This window comes from Natator depressus, chromosome 7 (genome assembly GCF_965152275.1).
Source record: "Natator depressus isolate rNatDep1 chromosome 7, rNatDep2.hap1, whole genome shotgun sequence".
Classification (NCBI taxonomy): Eukaryota; Metazoa; Chordata; order Testudines; family Cheloniidae; genus Natator; species Natator depressus.
Window position 1 is genome coordinate 38,242,904 of NC_134240.1, and position 21,394 is coordinate 38,264,297.

The 21,394-nt window shown below is 38.7% G+C and overlaps 1 protein-coding gene across 1 annotated transcript in view; it reads right to left on the reverse strand.

Annotated features, from left to right (window-relative positions):
• Nucleotides 1-5,304: 5,304 nt before the first annotated feature.
• The window catches only part of ATG7 (autophagy related 7), a 250,065-nt gene continuing 233,975 nt past the window's right edge, over nt 5,305-21,394 (reverse strand). Inside the window, exon 18 of the mRNA XM_074958162.1 lies at nt 5,305-6,145. Within this exon, the coding sequence (XP_074814263.1) occupies nt 6,113-6,145 (33 nt within the window). The 3' untranslated portion in view covers nt 5,305-6,112. The remainder of the gene's footprint in view (nt 6,146-21,394) is intronic.

A 21,394-nucleotide genomic window follows, 5' to 3' on the forward strand; every position in this document is an offset into this window, starting at 1 on the left:
ATTATGCATGTGTTATTGGCATTTCTGTTAGATTACTCAACATATTTTAATTAGGGATCTTTATTTTTAGTATTTTATTTAAAATAACAATTAAAATGCCTATCTTAGTCAAGCAGTTAGTGTTGCCACAAAGTAGAGAGCTCCACAAGAGCTATCTGGGCCAATGTCTCAGTGACTCAATGCTTAAAACAAGTCCAAAAAGATTTGGAAGATTAGCCATTGTCCATGGCAAGGGGCCAAAGGTTGGTAATACTAAGGATAATGGATGAAGGTGCGTTCTCCACGGAATATGATATTTTTCATTTCAGTAGTTGAACATGCTGCACAAATGAGAAAATAAATATGCAATTCTTGTTAATGATCATGCTGAATTCCTGAAGTAAGGCAGAGAAACCCTGTACTGATTTGGAAAGATGCATCACACATACATGTAGCACCATGGTATTTTTAAACCCTACTAAGCCTCCACAGAGATTCTGATCAGCTGCAGGAAAAAATAAAGAGACCTGGTATCAGAATGGGACATCTAGATTTGGTCTCCATTGATTAGGAAGATAGGAATTGCCAGACTGGATCAGACGCAAGGTCCACCTAAGTCCAGAATTCTGTCTCAAACAATGGCCAGCACCAGATGCTTCAGAAGAAGGTGCAAGAAGTCTCCTAGACAGGAAATTTCATTATCATTTGGCAGGATTTTCCCCAAGGACAATAACCTCTGCAATGAAGTTGGAAAATGTTGAAAAACAAAATAGCTGAGGATCCCATCCTTGTCAAAAGATTTGGACAGAAATGATAATGGACTAGGGAAGTCTTGCAGACTATATTTCTTAGCAAGCCTGCTCTTGTTTACCATCCTTCCCATGTTTCTTTAATTGCTTTCCTTGGACTATGGCTCCTTATTTGTCTCTAAGCAAACTACTGCATTACCATTTAAAAAAAAATGTTAGATTTTAAAATACAGATAATGCATCAAGAAAAATACACATCACAGTGTTTATTCCTTCTTTACGTTCTGAGGTGCTCCTAACACATGAAGATATAGTGTAGCAAACTTTGAATCAACGGAAGGTAACTGAATGGCTACTTGCACCCATGATAGAGAAATGTGTTTCTTTTTCTATATATAGAATAGAAACATCTCTTTTATATTGGCAGAATGAGAAGAAAGCTCAATTATATTTTTATTTGGAACACATTTATTTTTGAAACAATGTGACCTATCCCTTCTGTCCCCCTAATAACTGAGAGGAGACTAAATTAGGTTTGAACACTTAAAAACGTGGCTATACTCTGAAAAACGGCTATGTAAAAAAAGGCTCTGTTGGACCATTGATCAATCTTTATGGATCTCAGTGATTCCATTGCAAATGTGGTCAGGTTTTTTCCAAGCTCACCAACTCTGGAAATATCTCCTGGGATCTTACAGATTTTTTCATATATTATTGCCATTAATAGAGGTTCTATAACCAAATTCTGAACTCAGTTACAATTGAGCAATCCTATCATTTCAAAATCTGCCTTTGGTCATATCTTAGTAATTTTATTGTATACAGACTCTGCCCTCAGTGACACCTGTGCACCTTGATGGACTTCAAAAGAGTCGCACAGGTGTCCTTATGGGAAGAATCTGCCTCTGAAATTGGAACCTGGTTAACAACTGAATTCAATTCATATTTTTGAAGTAGTGGTGGAGCTGCAGCGTTAGCCAGAGTAAAAAACTTATCTTTGTCACTAGTGCTCACATAAAGCTATAGACACAGAAAAAGCAGATCAGTTGAAGAAGAAGGTGCCACTTTTCAGAGCAGAACCGTAATTGAAGATCCTTTTCTGCCTTAGGAAATTAAAGCTAATTGTACATTCTATGGATTTGATTCCTTAGCACTCTCACATGCTTTGATGTGTGGTGGATCGAGCAGGAGGAAGTGCAATGGAGCTCACCGGGAAGCTGGAAATAGGGAAACTCTTCAAAGTGAAGTAGCCCTATGATCCACTATTTCAATGTATTGCAATGTGCAAATTGCAATTCTAGCTAAACCTAGAGTGAAGTTATTCTGTGAGGGGAAAAAATTATGTCACTACAAGAGGATTCTACTATGTATGTTAAATTTTTGTTATGTCCAACCCCCCCACACCAATAATAGTTATTTAAAAATTAACAGGCAAGTAGGATGGATGGGGAAGAAATATATAACATATTGCTATATTCTATTAATGGTACTTGCATCTCAGATGAAAGGTGAATATAGTCAATCTTTACACACAGAAGATTTATTTAGAAAGGGCACAGTGAAAGAAGAGGAACAAGAGTGTCAAAACCAGCAAAAAGGATATGTCAGTTTATAGCACTGGAGTTCACTCAGGGTCAAATCCCTCCTTCCTGCATCAAGGTATGGGTAACCAGGCTCTATACAGGCAGGAAGCAGAGGGCGTTGAAACTTACCTTCCTCAGCTCACATAAGCCCATGGGCAGGGATAGCAGCCAGAGCCCCTCTGCCACAGGTGCACTGGGAGTGAAAATTCTGTTAATGAGAGTTTTGTCATTGATTTCAGTGAAGCCAGGATTTCATCCTAGATCTTGGGGCCACTGGATTTCTGTGAACATAGACCCTGTGGGCCCATTCCATTGTGTTTTTTCAGGCCAGCCTATGGAAGCTGGCATGGAGAGTCTTTCCACGGTGCAAAGAGGTTCTTTTATTTGTCCCCACGTTGTATTTGTGCCTTTATTTATTATGGCAATGTCGCCATGTGAAGGGCCCTGAGCTAGTCCCATGGGGCAGATTCTCAGCTGGTTCAAGTGGTCACATCTCCACTAACTTCAGTGGAGCTATGACAGTTTATACCGGCTAAAGATCTGCCCTAGTGGGTAAATTTCACTCCTAAAACACAGATTACAAACACATATGGCAAGTGCATGAACAGCAGCAAATCATGAAATTGGGATTACAGCACTCTGAATTAACCTGATGGGTGTAGGTTTAGCCATAACTTAAAATAGGTTGTGTCCAAAATGTACTCTGAAACGGAAAATATCAGGTTTCTCCTTTTTATTAATGTATTATTAAGACAGGATAGCATTTTGACTGTACCCAGCAAATACATCTTTGACAGGGTGGTACCAACAAAAAATTATCTTTAGTTGATGATGTCTGAAAGTGAGATCTAGGCTACAATTTTCAGATGTTAATTCTCCGAGGGCCAAATTCATATCTGATGAATCTCTACAGAAGTCAGTGGAGTTATAACAGAATTAAATTTGGCCTCAGATGTGTTGTGCAGATGGCACAGTTGCTCTCTAGGGTGCTGCCTGCACTGCCTTATGATCTCACTATGTTTACATTAGATGTTTTGTGAAGAGGTAATAACAGCAACCTCAGAGGAAGCTACACATTCTACCACCCCAGCCAGACTGCGTAAATGTCCTAAAGGAAGGATGGGCTGTTGGCCTGTAGAATGAAGGGATGAGTTTTGCCTTTGCATTGCCTATGAGCTCATTCCAGCAAAAATAAAATTAACCCTCCCACTCCCTGCATGAAGTTCAAATTTCAACTTCCTCCATTTAGCAGCAGCAGCAGCAGATGGGAGAGCTATGCCAAAACCATGCTGCTAGTGTGTACAAGTCAGTAAATAACAGTACTTAGCTGCTTATACTATTTTAATATATGTTTTCATTCATGTGAATATATGTTTTCACAATTTCCCTCCTCAGTAAATGCTTAAAACATTTTAGAAGCAAAATAAGAACAATTTTGGTTTTCAGGGAGAAAGAAAACAGTAAAGTTAGACAACAGAAGTTTTTCCAAGTCAAACTGGAGTGTTTTGGAACATCAGACACATCTGGGAAGCGTATGTTCAGGAAGAAGCACAGTCTGACACAGTTGTACGTTACTGAAATTACAGAGGTAAGGAAATGTCATATTAACCCTGAGTTTTAGATCTTTATACTTCAATAGTTAAAGGGATACTTACTACCTAAAAATACAGTACAACTTTATTTGGACAATCATAGTTTCAGATAATTGAAGGAATCTTCAATTTTATTAATAAAACCTGGGGGGGGGGGCGACATGACCCTTTTTGGAGTTTCAGATAATCAAGTCTGCTCAATTTCAAATTAGATTTTTCCTTTTCACAATCTCTGTAACTATGAATGATGTAGATGCTGGTCTCTCTATGCAAACTGCCATCATACTGATACTTCCTAGCCCAAACTCCAGTCTGATGACAGCCAGACTACAAAAATTACAGCTCCTTCGAATGCATGAGAATCAGGGACTTATAAATAACCTTAGAATATGTATTTTGTTAGTTCATGTTCATCGAAAGACCATACTTTCCCATGCATACCAATGGAAGCTGCAATTTCCCAGCGTTACTGTTCATGATCAAACAGTCAAGATATCAGATATGTGTGTGTGTGTGTGTGTATATAAGTATGACTCAATAACTTACTTTATAGCTAGATTAATAGAATATATTTGATACTACACTGGCATTAGTTAGCTGAGACATTCGTTTATGGTTATTTGAAAAAAATGTAAGTTTGCATAAAAGGAGATAACATTTTAGACATCCCATGAAGAGGGTGCTGTGTTTCATTAAAACGTCACTTATGTTCATGATTGAGTGAACTGACCCTCATGGGTAAAATGACCCTAAAAGAACTTCCCCCCAAATGGTATGTCAGCTTAGCAGGCAAATGAACAAGTTGATTTGACTTCTACATTCAGGGACTTGGAACTTAATTAAAGGTAGAGGAAGAACACAAGTTCATTTGACAGATTGACTAATTGGATGGATTGCTTTACCTTGTCTTAAGACTAAGGACAGAATGGTTTTATATGCAAAGGAAAGAATGGTTGGAAGACAACAAACAATAATGCAGTTTCCATTTTTCCTCATGAATGAAACAATGCAAATAACCAGATTTAAGCTGTAAAAGAGGCTTAAAACAATTTTTTTGTTTTTAGTTATTTCAAGATGCAAAACAATAGATATATTTCTCTTTACATTTAGAGTAGTAATACACTTGATATTTTAAAATTTTGAGTTTCATAAATTATACTTTTTCTCTGTGGTTCTCAAACTATGGTTTTGTGCACCAGCAAGAATGAAACATTTCAGATGCCTCCAATGGAAGATTAGAGTTAGGACTGTTTTGGTGTCCACGAACATGCTAGGTGGTGGGATTTAAGAATGACAAAGCTGGAGAACCACTGCCTTTATATATATATATATATATATATATATATATATATATATATATATATATAAAAAAACAATTACATTATACACTTTTATCTAGCTAAGGACCTAACTTCAAAACAATTTTCACTGTGTAATGGATTTTGCTATAAGCATGATAGTCCCTAATCAGGATATAAACGGAGTTTGGTCTTCACTAGGTAGGCAATGTCAAATGATGCTTTATCCAGAGTGTGGAATCATGCTAAAGCTCAAGTCTTTTACAGGACTCTAAGAAGATTCTGAAGCTTTGTCTGTTCCCATCTGCACATGCAAGACCAACTCCATTATAATAAGGAGGGGGGCTAGCATGTTACAACATGATCTAACACACTAAAAATGCGTAGGTGGATGTTCGGTTACCTTTTCCCCATTCCCTTAAATAACAATGTGATTTAATTCCCATCTATAGGGGAATTTTCTTATAGCCTGAGTATTAAATACTTATAAAATGCCACAAATCATTGAAACATGAAAAATACAATGTTATTTAGGCCTATATATTGACAAGTAAAATGAAAACTGGGGCAAATGAAAACACCAAAGGCTATTTAAAGTGGCATATTTTATATGTAAGCTATGTTTAGAAACTGAAAAAAAAAATAGAAAGGGGATTTAAACATAACCACATTGCTCTAGCAAGATAGTTATCTCATGCATAGGATAAAAATGAAAAGCAGGGGAGAATTACATCCACAGTAGAACTATTATTTTAGTTCAAGATAATGTCCCATTCATAGCACAGATGTAGATTATATTTGTTTATATTTGTAAATCAAAATGTGTAAGCAATCATTAACTTGTCAAATGATGGATAAAAGACATCACTGCAGCCTAAAGCAGGTCATCTTCCACTTCATTCATTTGGTTTTCAGACTGTTTCATCATCACTCATGTCCCAAATCTGTAATGAGAAAACAAGAGATATTTCACTCAGTATTTCAAATATGCTTTCAAAATACCTTATAAAACCACTAATCCAATCCACAACTAATCAGTGGAGTCTAGGTTTTTTGGATCAGTAAATCATTTGCAAACCAATCTCTTTAGTTGCACACACATTTTGGCACTTGTACTTATTCCTATAATAGTCTGGATGAATAATTTTCATTGGTTGTTTCTGAGCTATTCCTTTGGCTGTTTGCTATTCATTATGTAGGGTGTGTGGCTGGTCACTTGATATTGTTTCTGCTTGCTGATTGCTTGACAAATTGTTACCAGGAAAATAACAAATGATGAATAATAAAGAATACATTTTCAATATAAAACTTTAGGAATTTGTGATATCATCTGGAAGAATCAGTGGCCATGCAAATATCTGAGAATAACCAATAGCATGACCCACAAAGAACAGCAAATTTAATTCAAGCTATATATATATGTGAATTTGTTTTTCCCCCTCATTTTTTAAGAAGTTCTATTAACCATTCAATAATTTACTGAAAAACATATTTTATGCAGCAAGATGTAATTGTATATTTACTTTGGTTATGGGTTATGACCAAGACATATCCTGGAAACTCAACCTGGAAAACAAGGTTAACATATTCACAGAATCTCAATGGAACCTGGAGTCCTAGAGGCCATACAAATTGAGGGTAAGTTCTGTATTTTCAATCAGTTATTAGGACACAGAGTGCCGCATTTTAAAAAATGCAAAAATTTGCAATCGTACCTGTGTACATTCACTAGAGTGCACACTAGAGACATGCCTGTTCTTTCATGGAAATGCCGGTGCATTTAGCAGGTTTTACCACCATTTATTCTGGAGGGTCAGGGAGTGGATGCCCCAGACTTCATACCCATAAGTTCAAAATCTTTGCATTCTTTCTGAAAAGTTCATGGAGTTTCAAACAACAAAATGGAATAATCGAAAAGGAAACCCCACAATAGAGTATGCCGTAATAGTGGAAGGTACCATAGGTCTGGGCTAAGGTTTACTGTAAAGGCCACTAACTTATGTTTGAATTTTTTTAGTTGTAAAATAAGTCTGCTATACTAAATAACCATTCTCCTTCCCCTCCCCCCCCAAAGTTGCAATTAGAGATGTGAAAAGATAAAGAACTAAGGCAGGGGTTCTCAAACTGGGGGTTGGGACCCCTCCGGGGGTCACGAGTTGTCAGCCTCCACCCTAAACCCGGCTTTGCCTCCAGCATTTATAATGATGTTATATAAAAAAGTGTTTTTAATTTATAAGGGGAGGGAGTTGTACCCAGATGCTTGCTATGTGAAAGGGGTAACCAGTGCAAAAGTTTGAGAACCACTGAGCGAAGGGATAAGAATGAAGGTCCTCTCATGGATCAGTAACTAGTGAAAAGACAGAAAACACACAGTAGGAATAAATTATTAGGTTTCAGAATGGAGAGAGGTAAATAGTAGTATCCCCCAGGATCTTTACTGTCACCAGTGCTGTTCAACATATTCATAAATGATCTGGAAAACGGGGTAAACAGTGAGGTGGCAAAATTTGCAGACAATACAAAAATACTCAAAATAGTTAAGTCCAAAGCAGACTGGCAAGAGTTACAAAGGGATCTCACAAAACTGAGTGACTGGACAACAAAACGGCACATGAAATTCAGTGTTGATAAATGCAAAGTAGTTCACATTGGAAAACATAATCCCAACTATGGGATCTTAGCTGTTACCACTCAACAAATTGATCTTGGAGTCATTGTGGATAGTTCTCTGAAAACATCCACTCAATGTGCAGAGGCAGTCAAAAAAATCTAACTGAATGTTAGGAACCATTAGGAAAGGGATAGATAATAAAACAGACAATATCATAATGCCACTACATAAATCCTTGATACGCCCTCACCTTGAATACTGCATGCAGTTCTGATCACCCCATATCAAAAAAGATACATTAGAATTTGAAAAGGTACAGAGAAGGGCAACAAAGATGATTAGGGGTATGGAACAGCTTCTGTATGAGGATATATTAAAAAGACTGGGTTTTCAGCTTGGAAAAGACACGACTAAGAGGGGATATGATAGAGGTCCATAAAATCGTAACTTGTGTGGAGAATGGGAATAAAGAAGTGTTATTTACTTCTTCACATAACACAAGAACCAGGAGTCACCCAATGAAATTAATAGGCAGCAGGCTTAAAGCAAACAAAAGGAAGTACTAATTCACACAACACACAGTCACCCTGTTGAATTTGTTGCCAGGGGATATTGTGAAGGCCAAAACTATAATGGAGTTCAAAAAAGAACTAGATAAGTTCAAGGAGGACAGGTCCATCAATGGCTACTCCATGCTCTGGGTGTCCCCAGCCTCTGACTGGGAGTGGACTACAGGGGATGGGATCACTCGATGATTGCCTGTTCTGTTCATTTCCTCTGAATCACCTGGCATAGGCCACCATCAGAAAACAAGATACAGGGCTGGATATACCACTGGTCTGACCTAGTGTGGCCATTTTCATGAAAAGTAAATTAGTTTGCAAAGGAATAAGAATAATTTATACTAAAAAAAATTTCCTCCCCAAATCCTTGCTCTTTGAATGTAAGCTGTAGATTTTATATATTTCTCCCTGTCTGATTACCATTTACAGTGACTGAGTCAAATTCATTCCATTTAATTTAAAAGAGTTATATCAGAGAATGAATTTGGTCCTATAGGAATCATACCTTAAAGTGGGACTTTAAGGAATGTAGCAAGACTACCTAGCAGGTTGTCCTTGGCTTTACTGAAAGGCTGTCATAATTTTACCCTTAAGTGTGCAAGAAATTCGTCTAAAACTTGGACCATTCGATGCATGTCCCAGCTAAATCCCATAGACAGACTACCATGTCAGGTTCTTCTGACTACAAGAATAAGATTGGCATTTCCAAGGCATAGGCCTTGGACCTCAAAAGGTTAGCCCACCATAATAGCTGAATCTAGGAACTATGAGCATCACCTTAGTGATCTTCTGTTTCTTAGCTGTCTCTATCGAGTATCAGGCCGAGGTTATCTGCCTGGAAGTGTTGTGTGTTGACATTAGGCTGGCCACAAGATTATTCTCTACTTTTCCATCCTGACTGATGGAAAAATATGTGCCAACAGAAGCGTAAGATGCCAACATTTATTTAGACTGTAAACTCTTCAGGGCACTGACTATCACTGAATTTTTACAGTGCCTAGCACAATGGGGTCCTGTTCTTGGTTGGCCCTGAAGCACTACTGCAATACAAATAATAAATAAAAACAACTGTATTTTCAGACAGACTGTAATTGACATTTACATATAATTTCCATAAAATCTATCCCTGCAAAATATGACTTTTCTAGAATTTGGATATTTACTGACAAAGCCCCACCAAAATCTGGACCTAGTAATGTCTACACACAGCTCTCTGTAAAACACATACTTTAAATGGTAAGATTTTCTCAATTCCTAAAAGTGGTTGCAAAATGGTGGTATAAAAATCCTTGTGGAAAATGCTGAAGGAACAGTTTGTTTACAAAAGGAAAAAAGAGTTGATGAGCGACTTAGAGTTTGCCAATGAAAATACAAATGTCCAATTCACCATTCAGGGTCAAGGATGTGGAAAATAAATATGAAAGAATTATCTTTAAATAGAGTTTATGGTATGAATCAAGCTGACAAAAGGCAAGAAATTCAAAGTTCAGGCTGATATTCCATCCTCAACTAACCCCACTTTGAGTTTTTCAAACTTTGTAATAGCAACAAGGACGGATTTTAACCCTTACTCTTCTGTGTGTTAAAGAAAGATACTAAACACATTTATAGATTGCACAGTGGGATGAGTTGAGGACAGGGTGTCCACAATTTTCTTTTAAACAAACATAGTGAAGGAAGCCAGACTAAATGCTCCAAAAGTTTTCTTTGTCCATGGAAGAAATATATCATGGTCCTATCCAGCTTCCCCTCACTGTGCTAGCAGTGTATCTCATTTCTTCTTCTGAACAGTGCACGTGAGAACTTAAGAATGGCCACATTGGGTCAGACCAATGGTCCATTTAGCCCAGTATCCTGTCTTCCAACAGTGGCTAGTACCAGGTGCTTCAGAGGGAATGAACAAAACAGGGCAATTATTGAGTGATCCATCCCCTGTCGTTCACTCCCAGCTTCTAGCAATCAGAGGTTAATAGCCATTGATGGACCTATCCTCCATTAACTTATCTCATTCTTTTTTTAATCCATTTATACTTTTGGCCTTCACAACATCCCCGGTAATGGGTTCCACAGGTTGCCTGTGTGAAATAGTACTTCCTTACATTTGTTTTAAATCTGCTGCCCATTAATGTCACTGACTGACCCTGGTTCTTGTGTTATATGAAAGGGTAAAAAACACATCCTTATTCACTGTCTCCAAGTAAGTTTGCCCTATATGCTTTCTTGACCTCTTTACTGAGAGTAGATGGCAAGGGTGCCAGTCGTACTGGAGATTTTTATGATCTGGACATATCTCCTTTAGTAAATGGACTGAAACTTCTGACTCATTTCAGACAGGCCTCTGGACAGCTGTTAAGTGACCATCTTTATTAATCGCTCCTGACCTAGGGTGGATTTTAACTGTTACTTTAGAGGTGAAAGGCTCCCTATCCCATTACCTTTCCAGTCACCTTGCTCAGCCTTAATTTTTTATTTCCTAGCTCCTCTCAGGTAAAGTTAGATACTGAATTTTCTATACTATAATTTATTTTATCTTAAATCTTCTATACAAGGTTCTAAAATGTACATTTTAAAAGAACCTTAAGTTTTCTTCTATGCTACACAATATTTGCTCAGTTAACACCACCTGCCCCCAAGTTGTGTTTTAACTAAAGAGCAGAAGAAGCGATTTTTTTTGGAAATTGGTAAAAATAAAAAATAGCCAGGATCTAAGACTGGACATCCTACCACTGCTTCTTAAAGAGTACAATGGAATCTACAACTTCCCTAGAGGGTCAGGATTTTGAGTTTCTTATCTCATCCTGAAATACCAACTGATACTCTGTTAGGACCATAAGCTCTATGGGGCAGGGACTCTTAGTAGTATGTTTATAGAGTGCCTGAAAGCTCTACCACAATACAAATAAAAATAATCACAACTATATTTCAGTTTATTTCTTCTGCCGTTGGGGAAAGGGCACTGTCTTCCACATGTTTTTGGCAATTAGATGCTCCAATGGAAAGCTAGAAAGTGTAAAATCTTATGACATAGTAATAGGAAGGACATTGGATGGTAATATCTGGACATGTGCCCAGCTTTACATATCTACAATGCTTTAATGCAGAGTACTTTAGTAACATTTCTTATTTGTAGAATGCATCCAATTACACTCAGTTAAAGAGGGTAATGTTTCCTAATTGTAATCTCTCCACAAACCATGCTCTTAGAAACCAGTGAGATGAAAGGCTAAGAATATAAAAGAATTACATTTAAATAGATGATTACATATTTTCCTACCAAAATAAGTGTCTTTTTAGAAGTTCTGAAAATGTTTGCAAAAGACCTGAATTGAGTTTTACAGATATTAAACCATTATGCAAACATCCTGGATTGAGACAGAATATATTTGAGAAGGATGGTAATATCTTAGTCACAAAAGAATAGGCTTTATATACAGCAGGGACAGATCACTTAGTCCAGAAGAATACCCTATGTCTGGATCATAGCATTACAAAATTTTGGCCAGCCCCTGGGCAGACGGTGGGAGCAGCCAGAATTTTGTCCTATACTAAGGTGCTCTGCTGCTATGACTAGTCTTCTGCTTGTACCAGATACTGCGCCACCATGATTCACTTTAGTATCTTTCACAGCTAGGTTTTTAAAAGAAAAAACACACCAACAAAAAAATTTGGTGGGGATTTGGTGTGGGGGGAACAATTAAGCAAACCTCAAGGCAGCTCATAATTCAAAGGCGGAGCAAGCTCATCAGGCCCAGATTAGACACAATATGTTAGGCTAGACAATTATGCAGCTTCATCTTTGTAAGAAATCTGGGAAAATGAGTGGAAAGGAAGATGATGTGCACATCAGGAGGAATGATAAAGTAGCTCAACACTAAGTTAAAGCTTGCAGAGAGAAAGCACAAAAACAAACGAACAGTGCAAGAATCATTCAGCATAATATGGATCTTGATCTGAATGTCGACACTTAGGCTGGTGTATATATTCTCAGTGAAAAGCTTCTAAGATGGTCACAGCCTGATTTTTGAGGATTACAGAAGAATGGAGTGGCTTGCTTGGGTCAAAGTTATCTCTAAGGAAACTGAGCATGTAGGGGCAGGTGGTGAACTAGAAGAGGAGAAGGATAATTTTATACAAAAATGAATAACTACATTTTAAAACTCAACTAAATGACAGCAAGCTGGAAAATGCACATTAGCTGGGCATGTCAAGCTGTAATGGCAAAATATCCCTCTAGAGGGAAAGCAGCACTATATTATGTTTAGATCTGAATTACATAAACATCAACCCTGACAGCAAAGTTATAAATGTCACATGCTCTTAGTTAATAGCAACAGATCTTCCCATGAAAATGTGCTTTAAGTAGATGGAAATCCAAATATTGTGGAAAAAAGCAAATGAATGATTACTACCCTTTTCAAAATTCAAATTCAATGTATTTGTTTAAAATGCTAAACACAAACAGCTACATTCCCTTCATTGATGGGCAAGAAGAAAGGAGCTAGTTTATTGTGACTTTTTTAAGAGCAGCATTTTAAAAAGAGAAAAAAATATAAAACAGGAGTGTCTAAATGACTGTGTTATGCCTCGCACCTTATGTCCAATAAAAGCTGTGAATTTGCGTTTTGTTTTGAGCTCCCTTTCTCCTACAGCACACCTGGGTTAATCAATCTACTGAAGCTATAGGTAATGACAGGGAAGGTAATAAAATAGGCAAATAATGAACCAGCTGTCAAACCTACCCACTTTGTACAGATCTGAACAGATTATCTGAATGCACCTGTTATGTTCAAGTACCTACTTTATGTTTAAACTTCACTTTAGGGATTCTTAAATTTCAGATGCAAATTAAATCTATTCAAGATTAGAGAAGCATTTCCACACTTGATTTCTTGAAATGACAAGTATTATTTTCCTGCATAACAGGAAGGGGAAACCCCCCCAATGTATCAGGTTAACTCTTCATTCATTTCTCAGTCACTGATTCAAAACAATTTCAGAACATTAAAGGGACAATAAGTACTTTTCATTTCCTTCTCACAACAAAGGTACCTGTAACTTCATTTCTGTGAGATCAAAGATACAAAAGTATTAGGTGGGTTTTTTGTGCGTGTACATGGGTGGAAATATGTAGTGACTTTTATCTGATGTGATTAAAATATATAATGCAAATATATATAGCTAGTTATGGCCTTATAGGCAGAGTTGGAAGAACACAAGCCTGTCCTTACAGATTTTGTGTGCGCGCGTGCATGTGTATTACTGTAACTGCTCATGCAAATGATCAACTGAATGTCAAAGTGGCTATTTCCATTCATATAATGCACTCACTGCTTAGGAAAATGTAATATAAATACACACACACACACACACACATATATATATACATGCAAATGTTAAGTGTATAATATGTATCATAGTATACATATATATACACACATTACAAACATGTTAAAAAATAAAAAAAAACATGAACAGAATTGAACTAAATGTTAAGGCTGAAATTCAGCCTAGTATTAAATGTAATGCTTGAGTATCACATAAGAGCACACAACTCTACTCAAACTTCAAATACAACAAACCATAGGCTCTGATTCAGGAAACCATCCTCATTCAATTGTTATTATTAATCATGTTTATTATAGCAGTGCCTAAGGGCCGACCAAGAGTGGGACCCCACTATCTGTGGTAGGCACTGTATAAACACAGAGCAATAGACAGTCCCTGCCTCGAAGAGCTTACAATCTAAACAGACAAGACAGTTAAACCTTTCTACCAGCCCATCCGTCTACTGATGACGGACTGAAGTTCTCAGGGTATGTATATGGAGAAGGGTACAGAGGTCCTTCATTAGCTTCGACATAAATGGGGTTCCTTGGTCTGTTAATATCTCCTTTGGTAGCCTCACTTGGGCAAAGATCCCCACCAGCATTTTGGCTATCGTTTTAGAGGCCGTGTTCCGCAGGGGGATGGCTTCTGGGTAGCGAGTAGCATAGTCCAAAACAACAAGTATATATTGGTGGCCTCAAGCCGTCTTCTCCAGGGGTCCCACTAGGTCCATGGCTATTCACTCGAAGGGGACCTCTATGATGGGAAGAGGTACTAAAGGTGCCTTCAAGTGGGGACAGGGACTGTGCAGCTGACACTCTGGGCAGGACGCACAGTACCTCCGCACTGCTTCATGTACTCTGGGCCAGAAGAACTGTCTTAGGACCCATGCCAGGGTTTTCTCTACCCCCAAATGTCCCCCCAAAAATGACTATGGGCAAGGCTTAATATAGTGTTCTGGTGTTTTTGAGGTACTAGGATCTACTATACCTTCTGCCCCTGTACTGGTGCAACCCAGTACAAGAGATCCTTCTTCATTATGAAGTAGGGTCCTGGTCCCTGTGTTTTCCCTTCCACAGGGACCCCATCTATTTCTGTCACCTCCTTCCTAATTTTGTAGTACCTTGGGTCTTCAGCCTGCTCCCGTCCAAAATTTTCTCTCCCGGGGCTAATCTGCCTGAGATCTGGGGGGCCAGTCTCTGTCGCCTCTACTGGTTCAGAGGCATTAGGGTGGGGATCAGACTTGGGTGCTTCTCCCCCCTGGGCGGCCTCCTTTTCAGCTGCTCGGGTCCACCTACCTACCAGAGCAACCCTCTGGCTTTGGGTCAGTATTTGGGTTCCCAAGGCCTTTGCCGCCCTCCTTTCCCTTTTCGTCTTTCTGTATGCCTGGGAGTGGAGAACAAATCTGAGGATATTTCAGAGAAGAGTGGGGGTTGACAGTCTACTGTGGATGTCTCACTAACTTCAGGGTTTCCCCTTTTCTCCAATCCCCCTACCGGGAATAAGTTTCCAAACCCTGGAAAGTCCCTCCCTCTGAGCACCGGGTGTGGGAGTTTAGGGACTACACCTGCTGCTACCTCAGTAGTGTTCCCTTGGATTTCAATTTTTACCGAGATGGTGGGGTAATAACTAACTGTCCCATGCATGCATGTCACCGCTGTGCACTTTGCCTGCAGCAGCTGACTAAGCTTCCCTGAAATAAGCGTGATAGCACTCCCCAAATCAACCAGTGCTGTGGTTTTTGCCCCATTCAGTTTTGGTGGTCTGGTGTATATATGCGGGGTTAGTGCGACCCCCACCAGGTGAATTAGGGAGCATGGGTCTGCCCAGTTCCCCAGGTTACACTGCATAGGCTCCTTGGCATTGGGACATGGTGCAGCTATGTGTCCCCACTCCCAGCAGGCATAACATCAGTATGGGGCCTGGGGCATTCCCCGGTCTCTTGGTTTGGGCAGTCTAATGACACTATCCTCTTCCCCCTCAGTGCTCCTACTCTTTGTGGTCTCTGTGAGCCTTCAGTCTCTCTCTTTTTCCACATGACCTTCTCATACGCAAACTAGGAAAATATAACCTAAATGAACCTACTATAAGGTGGATGCACAACTGGATTGGAAAATTATACTCAGATAGTAATTATCAGTGGTTCACAACCTGGAGGGGCATATCCCTGAAGGACCCCATTTAATCTGTCCTAGATCAAGTTATATAGAATATCTTCATAAATGATTTGGATAATGGCATGGAGAGTACACTTGTAAATGTTTGGAGATGATACCAAGCTGGGAGGAGTTGCAAGCGCTTTGGAGGACAGGATTAGAATTCAAAATGATCTTGAGAAACTGGAGAAATGGGGTCTGAATGAAATTCAACAAGGACAAATGCAAAGTACTACACATAGGAAGGAATAATCAACTGCACAAATACTAAATGAGAAATCACTGCCTAGGAAGGAGTACTGTAGAAAAAGATCTGGGGGTATAGTGATCACAAACTAAATAAGAGTCAATAATGTAATACTGTTGCAAAAAACATGAACATCATTCTGGGATGTATTAGCATGAAGGTAATAAGCAAGACTGAAAAAAATTGGGGTTGTTTAGTCTGGAGAAGAGAAGACTAAGGGGGGACATAAATCTTCAATTATGTAAAAGGTGTTATAAAGGGGAGGGTGATAAATTGTTCTCCTTATCCACTGATGACAGGACAAAAAGCAATGGGCTTAAATTGTGGCAAGGGAGATTTAGGTTAGACATCAGGAAAAACTTCCTAACCCTAAGGGTAGTCAAGCACTGGAACAAATTACCTAGGAAGGTTGTGGAATCTCCCTCTGTTGATATTCACACCTTTTTGTCAAGTGTTGGGAATGGGCCACTTCCACCTTAATTGAATTGGCCTCATTAGCACTGACCCCCCACTTGGTAAGGCAACTCCCATCTTTTCATGTGCTGTATATTTATACCTGCCTACTGAATTTTCCACTCCATGCATCTGATGAAGTGGGTTATAGCCCACGAAAGCTTGTGCCCAAATAAATTTGTTAGTCTCTAAGGTGCCACAAGGACTCCATATAAATATTATAAATCTGTCTCCCCACATCAGAAGCTTCATGGGCATGGCTCTTTGTGAGCAAGAGCTTTGCTAGCCCCCTTCTCCACTGATTTGGGTGAGGTGCTGCGTGGCAGCCACAGTCTAAGCACTGCCTGCGGAGCCGGAGGACTGCAGTTGAGGCCTGTGATCCCTCACAGTATGCTATACACCTTGGGCTATGCTAACAATCCTGGTGTGATTCTAACAATATGTTTTTTTCAGTTAATTGACGATATCACCTTTCAGAAACAGCAGCACAAATGAGATTGTAACTTAAAATTAATTAAATGCATATGAGTTACAACATCAAATCTCTTCAGAACTTCATATTATGGATTAAGGGAAAATAATTATCAAATTCAGCACCCTGCTTTCATCTATCATGGATATTTACCACATGAAGAAGCATGACACTTAATCTTATTAGCACTGAAAATGTGTCTTGAGCACATTAAATATTTTGCAATTCCCCTATCCCCTTTTTGCCCCCAGGAACAAAAGTAAATGAGCAGCAAGAAGGCAGCTGTAAAAGGATTATTAATGACATAAATATAAAGTGCTTAGCTTTGTTCTGGGGTTCATACCCGATGCATGACAGAGTCTGTGACATGACTTGTCAGCCATGATGGGCATTTCTGCTGAACCTAAGTGGCATTAGTTCATCCATCTGAGCATGGGCTATAACAATTTGGATATAAGCACCACATTAGAAGCTCTCAGAGAGGCTAGGAATAGGAGAGAAATCTAAATGTACAGAAGTGATTGCATGTCCTTTAACTGCAATCACTTCTATACAAAATACAGAAAAGCCTGGGCTTCATGCTGTCATAATATCAAGTATACATTTACAAAAAAGCGTGTTCTTTACTTCAAAATCACCATTAAAAAACCTCAGCAGACAAAGAGGTGAAAAATACACCTACTAACCTTTCCCTAATATTTTTTTAAACGTTTCCGCCCTAACATCTTATGACAACAGGAAAAGCAAAGCAAAGAAACCAAAAAACAAAATGAAAACAAGCCACCCCCCCACCCCCAAACCAAAACCACAGAAACAAAAACAAAACACCCAGAAAACAGATGGGACTTATTATCCAGGGGTGCTTTAGTACTGAAAATGCCATTTCCCAGGGCACCGTGTTTATTTTGTTGGAGTGATGTTTTCTTAATAGGAATGTATCTAGTACAGAGTATCTTGCTGGCTCTCAAAACCTGGAGTCACACAGAACTCAAGTAGATTTGATGATCTGGTGATGTTCTAATTGTGTTTTGTGGAGAATTTTAAACATAGCTATGATATCGCCAAAGAAGTCAACTAGCAAATCAGAACATTTCTTTGAACAATATTCAAAGACAGATTGAAATGAAAAGAATTTTACTATTAAGCTTAGTCCTTATACAGAGCCTCTGAACACAAACTCTGACTCATTTAAACAAAAAGAAAAAGATAATGCAAGGGTTATATGTTTCTACCACAGATACTTTACCCTGGAGGTGTGCCATGCCGGTTTAAAGAAGAAAAACTAAAAGCTACATATAACACATCACCTGTAATACCACACAGGTGAACTATTGGCTCTACTTAAGTCAATGAGAGTTTCAATCCCATGTGTCCAAGTACAATCCTCTTGGCATCAGAACATTTAAATCAAATGAGAACTAGAAAAAACACAAGACAGATAAATAGACAGATCTTACAAGAGCTGGAGTTTTCCTTATTTATAACATTGCCATATATAACATACTGTAGTATGAACTTTCCACATATTCAAATTTTCACTTCATTCCTCTTCTAATGGGTGCCCACTTCATATATCAAAATAAATAAAGTAAATAATAATAATACTCTGAACTTACTGAACTGTTTTTACTACGGACATAAAGCCTGAAAGAAAAAAAAAGATGAATAATGTAGCTGTGAATACAAACTTATCTTTGATGGTCCATGGGCTCTTATAACATATTTTGAAGGTAAATTAATACATCAGTGTAACTACATTATTACTATTTCTACAGAGGAAACAGATCTGGTGCAATGCCTTTTTTTCCATTATAATTATAACACACTTCATTTGTTTTTGACATAAATCAAGGAAGGACTTGTCCTCTTTCACAACATCTTTGAAACTAACTTTATGACACACACCTTTCGTCTGAGACCTGCAAACTATTTTTCAGAGTACAGAATCCTTATTAATGAAAAGGCTATTCACAGTTGGGTTTCCAGAAAAAAATTATTCAGATTTAATCAATGAATGTGACTTGCTGACTATGAAAACATGAGTGGTTACTATTCCAATATGGGATCTGTCCATCCTCCTATTACCTAAATGGTAAACAACCCTTGCATATAGTTTTTATGAAACTAACGATGTTACATACTGGAATATGAACTAATACCTTTCATATACAAGGGGTATTATGAAATTTCATATCCATCTAGGACAACTTCTCATTTGACATTCTCCTTAAAACTCTAATGAGAATTTGAATCTCAAATTAAGAAAAAAATAGGATGTCTACATCACATGAAAAAATACTTAGAGCCAAATTCTGACCTGATTTGCAGTGTGCAATCCCATCAATCTCAATGAGATTGGGGGGCGGGGCATCAGTCAGCACAGTCTTTGGTCCTTAGGATAAATCAGAATTTTGGCTTATTCCAGAGAAAAATTAGGGAAATAACAACTAAGGGGGAAGAAAAGAAATATATACATAGAAAGGAGAGGTTACCTTGTACAGTTACTGGAGTTCTTTGAGATGTGTTCCCCCTATGGGCACTCCATGTCAGGATGTGCGGACATGTACGCACTCTTGATTGGAAATTTTTGTCAACTGTGTCTGCAGCCTGGATATACATGTGTTCCAACACAAGAGTATACTGGAGGAGTGGACCTGCCACCACTTCAGTTTCTTCTCAACCAAGTCCAACAAGAGACTTTGAGGCTGAGGGTGGGTAGTGGAGCCCCCACAGGGACACGAATCTTGAAGAATTCCAGAAACTGCATAAGGCAAGTAACTACTCTTCCTCCTTTGAGCAGTGTCCCTTTGGTGCTCAGGAGCCTCCCAACCAGTACCTCCATCATGGAGGAGGGGGTTCCAGGTAGTAGATTCAATACAGATCATGGAACAGCATCATCGAAAGCATCATCAGCTCCGGAAGCAGGCAGAAGAGAGTAGCGATGAGAAAATGTGCGTGATGAAGAGCAGGTGGCTGCCTTACAGATGTCTGAGATAGGTATATTTTTCAGGAGAGTCACAGATATAGATCAAGATCTAATAGAGTGACCAATTACCCTTGGATGAACCCCAGTTTCATAGAAGGACAGGATGCACCCGGAAACCCATACAGACAGCTGTTGTGTGGATACTGTATGTCCTTTAATTCTTTGTGCAATTGAGATGAAGAGTTGAGGAGAAGCCCCAAAGTGTAGGTAAAAAGTGAGACTCTTTTTATGTGCATTGTATGGAGGCTTGGGGTGAAGCACCCGTAAGTGAATCTCCTAATTAATGTGGAATTCTGAAGAAACTTTAGGCAGGAAGTGAGGGTGTGGTGTCACCTTATCTTATTAGGACACTGTGTATGGTGGATCAGCCATCCAAGCTCCCCTACTCCTGGCTACAAGGAATGAAGTATCCAGGAAGGGAATGGAAACCCTTGATAGCTCATGTAACTGTCCATCACCATTGCCAATGGTTTGCTGTGAAATCAGGAGAGCATATCTAGTGGGATCCCACAGTGGTCAGACCAGGGTCTCGTACTATTCAATGTTTTCATTAATGACTAAGATAAAAGAGTGGAGAGTATGCTTACAAAATTTGCTGGATGACCCTAAGCTGGAAGCAGTTGCAAACGCTTTGGAGGCCAGGATTAAAATTCAAAAAGACCTTGACAAATTAGAGAATTGGTCTAAATTCAACAAGATGAAATTCAATAAATACAAGCAAAGTACTTCACTTAGGAAGGAAAGATCAAATGCTCAGCTACAAAATGGGGAATTACTGACTAGGTGGTAGTCCTGCTGAAAACGATCTGAGGACTATAATGGATCACAAATTGAATGAGAGTCAACAATGTAATTCAGTTGCAAAAAAGGCTAATATCATTTTGGTGTGTATTAACAGGAGTGCTGTGTAAGCCAGGGGAGGTAATTGTCCGGCTCTCCTTACCACTGGTGAGGAGTACTGGGTCCAAATCAGACTTGAAGAGATGTGGACACATAGGCGAGAGCCCAGAGAAGAGCAACAAAAATGATAAAAGGGTGATAAAATTGGGCATGTTTTGTCTTGAAAAGAGAAAACTGAGGAGGGATCTCCAAATATATTAAGGTCTGTTATATAGAGGACTCTAATTAAATTTTTCTCTTTGTCCACTGAAAGTAGGACAAGAAATAATGGGTTTAATCTACACCAAGGGAGATTTAGGTTAGATATTAGGAAAAACTTTCTAACTACAAGGGTAGTTAAACTCTGGAATAGGCTTCCAAGGGAGGTTGTGGAATCCCCATCATCAAAGGATTTTAAGAACAGGTTGGACAAACGCCTATCAGAGATAGTCTAGGTTTACTTGGTCCTGCCTCAGCACAGGGAGCTGGACTTGATGACTT